General features: G+C 30.5%; 1 protein-coding gene across 2 annotated transcripts in view; it reads left to right on the top strand.

Annotated features, from left to right (window-relative positions):
- Positions 1–340: 340 nt before the first annotated feature.
- The window catches only part of LOC105257731 (segment polarity protein dishevelled homolog DVL-3), an 8,395-nt gene continuing 3,239 nt past the window's right edge, over positions 341–5,496 (top strand). For both annotated transcript variants that reach the window (XM_025411174.1, XM_011268558.3), the window contains exons 1-9: positions 341–501; positions 1,115–1,184; positions 1,552–1,804; positions 2,018–2,200; positions 2,359–2,569; positions 2,986–3,114; positions 3,230–3,444; positions 3,841–4,332; positions 4,426–4,674. In XM_025411174.1, coding sequence (XP_025266959.1) covers positions 341–501; positions 1,115–1,184; positions 1,552–1,804; positions 2,018–2,200; positions 2,359–2,569; positions 2,986–3,114; positions 3,230–3,444; positions 3,841–4,332; positions 4,426–4,674 — 1,963 coding nt within the window. The remainder of the gene's footprint in view (positions 502–1,114; positions 1,185–1,551; positions 1,805–2,017; positions 2,201–2,358; positions 2,570–2,985; positions 3,115–3,229; positions 3,445–3,840; positions 4,333–4,425; positions 4,675–5,496) is intronic.

The following is a 5,496-nucleotide window of genomic DNA, read 5'->3' as shown; positions in this document are numbered from 1 at the left end:
GCGTATACATGTATAAGTGTACGCAACGCTGATGATGTTGACGTTAAATTTATCGTCACGATTGCAATGGATATTATGTGAATTCAACGGCTAATGCCAGTAAACTCTTCCTAGTTAGCGGTACAACGTGATTGCATTTTCGTGCAACGATATTTGTGAGTCGTGAGATTTCACAAGTCATGAACAGGCGATTTTTGTACACATCAGGGCTTTGGCTCGATACACGATACGCCATGTTGGTTTAAAAGAATATCTTCCGAGTTGATAGAATCCGTGTGCGATCCGAGCGTATCGTTTCTGCATATCGCGAATGAACCCAGTGTGATACGCATTCCAGACGATGGAAGAGACGAAGATTATCTATCACATGGACGATGAGGAGACACCGTATCTAGTAAAGCTCAATATATCGCCAGAAAGGGTAACCCTTGCCGATTTCAAGAATGTTTTAAATCGGCCGAATTACAAGTATTTCTTTAAGTCAATGGACGATGACTTCGGGTAAGTGATAATACAATGAATTTATTCTCATATTACTAATTTGTTGTGTCTACATATCATGTAATGTAACATATTATATTAAATCTTTTATTTGTTATGCACATTGTAACAAAATGTAATTTGCGAATCATTGCTCCGATAATCGGTATTGCAATTCGCGTGTGTATTCATGCATCATACATCTACCTATCTATCTATCTATTCTTAAGATCTTACGATTATTAGCAATATTGATAAATAATTTTTTTCATTACATAAACGATTGAATGACTTTTTTATTTGTGGCATATTATTACTCCTATTATCTTTGCTATTTGCTTGTACAATATAATTCTTATACTATTCTTATACTATTTTTAAAAAGTTGACGGAGCTTTGTCTTATGATAGCAATGTAACACAATTTTTTAATGATAAGTGAAACATAATCATGACATGTATTTAAAAATTAACTTTATTAAATTATATACTTAAAATAGTACACAAAGAAATAAGGATTATTAATACTTTTGTTATATATTTATAAATTCATAGTAGCAAATCAGGAATTATTAAGTTTGATATTGATAATACATGCTTTTGTACTAAATTAATTTGTTTATTCTTTATATTAGCGTGGTAAAAGAAGAAATTATAGATGATGATGCTCATTTACCATGTTTCAATGGTCGAGTTGTCTCTTGGGTAAGATTTAGAATAATGTCTTTTTTCAATAGATATTATTTAAATTTCTAAACAGAAACTGACAAAAAAAAGAATACCATGTTATTTCCATGTTCGACCTTTCTATAGGAATCATATATTGAATATGACACATGTGTATATTTTGGGTAAGATTTAGAATAATGTCTTTTTTCAATAGATATTATTTAAATTTCTAAACAGAAATTGATAAAATAAAGAATATCATGTTATTTCCATGTTTGACCTTTCTACAGGAATCAGATATTGAATATGACACATGTGTATATTTTTATTCTCATGGAAAGTATTTTTTATCAAAATATAATTTAATAAATATGTTATTTAATGAAGCAACATTTTATGACAGCTGGTATCCGCTGAAGGTAGCAATGTCTCGGATGGTGCATCCCAATGTACAGATTCCATGGCACACAGTGAAGCGAAACATGATCGTGTAGATCATGTAACTCCTGGACATGGTAATAGAGGAACAGCTCCACTTTCACACGACGACACATTAACAGAGACAGAGAGTATAATAAGCAGTCGACAAGGACATCATTTACATAAAAGCTCGAGACATCATTCGGAAAAATATGAAAAGTACAACAAATATAATGGTATGCTACTGGTGGAAAAATGATAGTATATTAATATATTGTATATAATTAATTATAAAATATAATCAAGTTATTTTATATATTTATAAAAAAAAAAGTAAAGCTTGTATATAAACTATCACATTTTGGGAAATAATAATATAAAATAACAATAAAAGATATTTAACATGAAATATTTTTTTTTCATATTTTAAATTACGAGAAATTCCATAGGACTTCGTATAAATGGTCATTCGAAACATCGCTCTGGTCATGGATATGAAACTGCTTCCATCTTAAGTTCAGATTTAGAAACAACAACTTTTTTGGAATCTGATGACGATGCGAGCAGTCGTATCACATCGACGACGGGTCGTCATACTAATATGAGTAGCACAGTTGATAGAGGCACTTTGGGTATGAATAAATCGAAATAATATGATAAGATATTAAGACTCCTTATAACATCTTATATTATGTTTAAACCTTGGATACAAAACCATGTAGCTAATAAATTTCTTGTTTTATTTCGATATACGCGAAATGTGAATCTATAAAATTTTCTTCTCTTATAGATCGACGTCGACCGCAAAGAAAACGACGACATAGATTACCACCCATGTCACGAACATCATCGTTTAGTAGTATTACTGACAGTACAATGTCCTTAAATATTATAACTGTTTCACTGAACATGGACACTGTTAATTTCCTTGGTATTAGTATTGTCGGGCAGAGTAACAAAGGTGGAGATGGAGGAATATATGTTGGTTCAATAATGAAAGGGTTAGTATGCATATTTCCTTAAAATTTTATTTACATTTTAGCAGAGACAACTATACCTTAAACAAAACTACTAAATTGAAATCAAGATTATTTCTCACCAACAATAGGTTATATAAAGTAAAATATCTCTGTTAATTATCACATAATTAATATGAATATTAATTATATTTATATATATGTTTATTAATGACCTCTGCACTAAATTATGTGAAAACAGAACAAAGATTTCGTACTTCTCGTTACTTCTGTACTTTTGCATTTCTGTACTTTACATTATAGTATTTGTGCATGAGACTGATGTACTGTGCACTGATTGTACAGATATGGTATTTATTATTGTATTATGGTATTTATTATTAATGTTATAAATTTTCTATTTCTTATATTTTTCTGTTTAATATACTGGTCTGAAATAGAGGAGCAGTTGCTTTAGATGGTCGAATAGAACCTGGTGACATGATTCTTCAAGTCAACGATATTAATTTCGAAAATATGTCTAATGACGAGGCAGTGAGGGTATTACGCGAAGTAGTGCAAAAACCAGGGTATGTATCAATTATGATACATATCTGTGTAATTATATAATTGTTTAAATAGAATACAAAAGTTATTATATTATATTAAAAGTTATTATATTATATTATATTTTTTTCTTTTTAGACCAATAAAACTTGTAGTTGCAAAATGTTGGGATCCAAATCCTAAAGGTTATTTTACGATACCTCGCACAGAACCAGTACGTCCCATAGATCCTGGTGCATGGGTAGCGCACACGGCCGCTATACGAGGTGAAGGTTTTCCACCTCGTCCACCAAGTGCCACAACGTTAACTTCAACATCAAGCAGTCTGGCGAGCACTTTGCCAGATACCGAACGTAAGTTATAAGAAATTGTCATTTAATAAATGCTAAATTTTCTTGGTTAAATTAACGAAATGAAAATTTTCAATATTAAAACTCTCACATAACACTCTTATACAATAAACACTATTAATTCTTAAATTAAATAAAATCAAAGTTTTGAACAATTTTTTAATAAAAACATTAAAGATTTAAGTTTTTTAAATAAGAATTTAAATTTTAAATTAAATGAGAAAAGAAATTCTTATTATTTTTAATTGTTTTAAACTTTGGAAACATAGTGTTCCATCAAGATTTTTTCATAAAAAAAAAATGTCAATTGATTGAGAAATAGAAATAGAATAGACAAGAGAATAGGGAAGGATTGACTGGATAGATCCTATATATACTGAATTAACATATTTGACTCAGGACCATTGGAAGAGCTTCATTTAACAGTCAACACCGACATGCCGACAGTAGTACGAGCAATGGCTCGATCTGATTCAGGCTTAGAGATACGCGATCGAATGTGGCTTAAAATTACCATTCCAAATGCATTTATCGGTGCGGATGTTGTGGACTGGTTGAATACGCATGTGGAAGGATTTATTGATCGGCGTGATGCTAGGAAATATGCATCACTCATGCTGAAAGCTGGCTTCATTCGGCATACAGTGAACAAAATCACATTTTCTGAGCAATGTTATTACATTTTTGGTGATCTATGTTCAGCCATGAGTAGCATGAAATTAGATTGTGATACAGTTGGTCCCTTGCCACCACCAAATGCTTGGGACATGCCTTATTCGGGAACATATGCACCACATTCAGCAACTGGTTACAGTCCCATGCCATTTAATTTCACAAATGAGCCCACTGTTTATGGTTACCATCGAGAAGAGAGCGTGCATAGTGGTTCGGGTAAAATTGAGCATTTCTTTTATTTGTTTTACATTTTAAAAAAATCAATTTCCTTAAAAGATATATTTTATGTGTGTATATTAATATAAATAGGTGGTAGCAGTGCAGGTAGTGAACGTATATGCAAAGAACCTATTCACGATTTAAAATCATGCTCTTCGGCATCAGAATCAGAATTACATAATCCATCAATGCCCTCAATGCCAAGTAAAAATTCCGGCAATGGTAATGGATCGAATGGAAAGAGATCTAACGGAAGTCGCAGTCGTTCTAGTGGTTCCGAGCAATCTGTTCAAACGGGAACAGGATCAGGCAATCAGCAGAATCAGCAAGATTTATCTGGTAGTAGACAGTCATTTCGCATTGCGATGGGGAATCCTTGTGAATTCTTTGTCGATGTTATGTAGATGTTGTAAATAGGAAATATATAATATAGGATATAGCTAACTATCGTGAACAAATACTTTGAATTGTTTTTTTTTTTGTATAAGCATGTGTTATATCCTTATTCTATACTTGCAAAATCACAAAATAAATAAATAACTATTAGAATTTTTTCCCCACAATTTTTTATATTTTTGTATATTTTTCTATCTTAATAATTTGAGTTATCACAAATCTATCATGCCCTCAAAATTTATGCATGATTACTATTGCTTTTCTTACGTTCAAAGTATTTATTCACTAATTTGATTTAATAAATTTGAAAAGGGTCTGAAAAATTTAATTCATACACATTTTTATACATTATCATTTATATTTTATTCCGATTGTGCATCTTGCATAATAGTATTTTAAAAAGTTGCATTTGTTAAGATTGTTTTGAGATATATTTTGCATGTAACACCTAACAGAGAAATATATTTGGAAGTGTTATAATATGACATCCGAGTAAGCAAAAAGAGATAAAAAGAAAGAAAAAGTATTTTATTTTATATACACAGTAAGTTATAGAATTCTTACAAGTTACTTATTCATTTTCTTGTGTAATATTTAGTGTGTAAAATTGACGTCTTTTTTTTGTTCGTCATTATATATCATCCATAACAATGATAAGCAGTTTTGTTAACGTGTTATCATTAAAGAAATCTTTGATATAATACTGTAATACTAATAATTACATATAATAAGAGTATAAAACTTGTACAAGAGTGTCTAGAATGA

Source organism: Camponotus floridanus, unplaced genomic scaffold (assembly GCF_003227725.1).
Source record: "Camponotus floridanus strain SB8 unplaced genomic scaffold, Cflo_v7.5 scaffold38, whole genome shotgun sequence".
Taxonomy (NCBI): Eukaryota; Metazoa; Arthropoda; class Insecta; order Hymenoptera; family Formicidae; genus Camponotus; species Camponotus floridanus.
The sequence above is the reverse complement of the archived record's forward strand: the minus strand, read 5'-3'. Positions and strand labels throughout refer to the sequence as shown.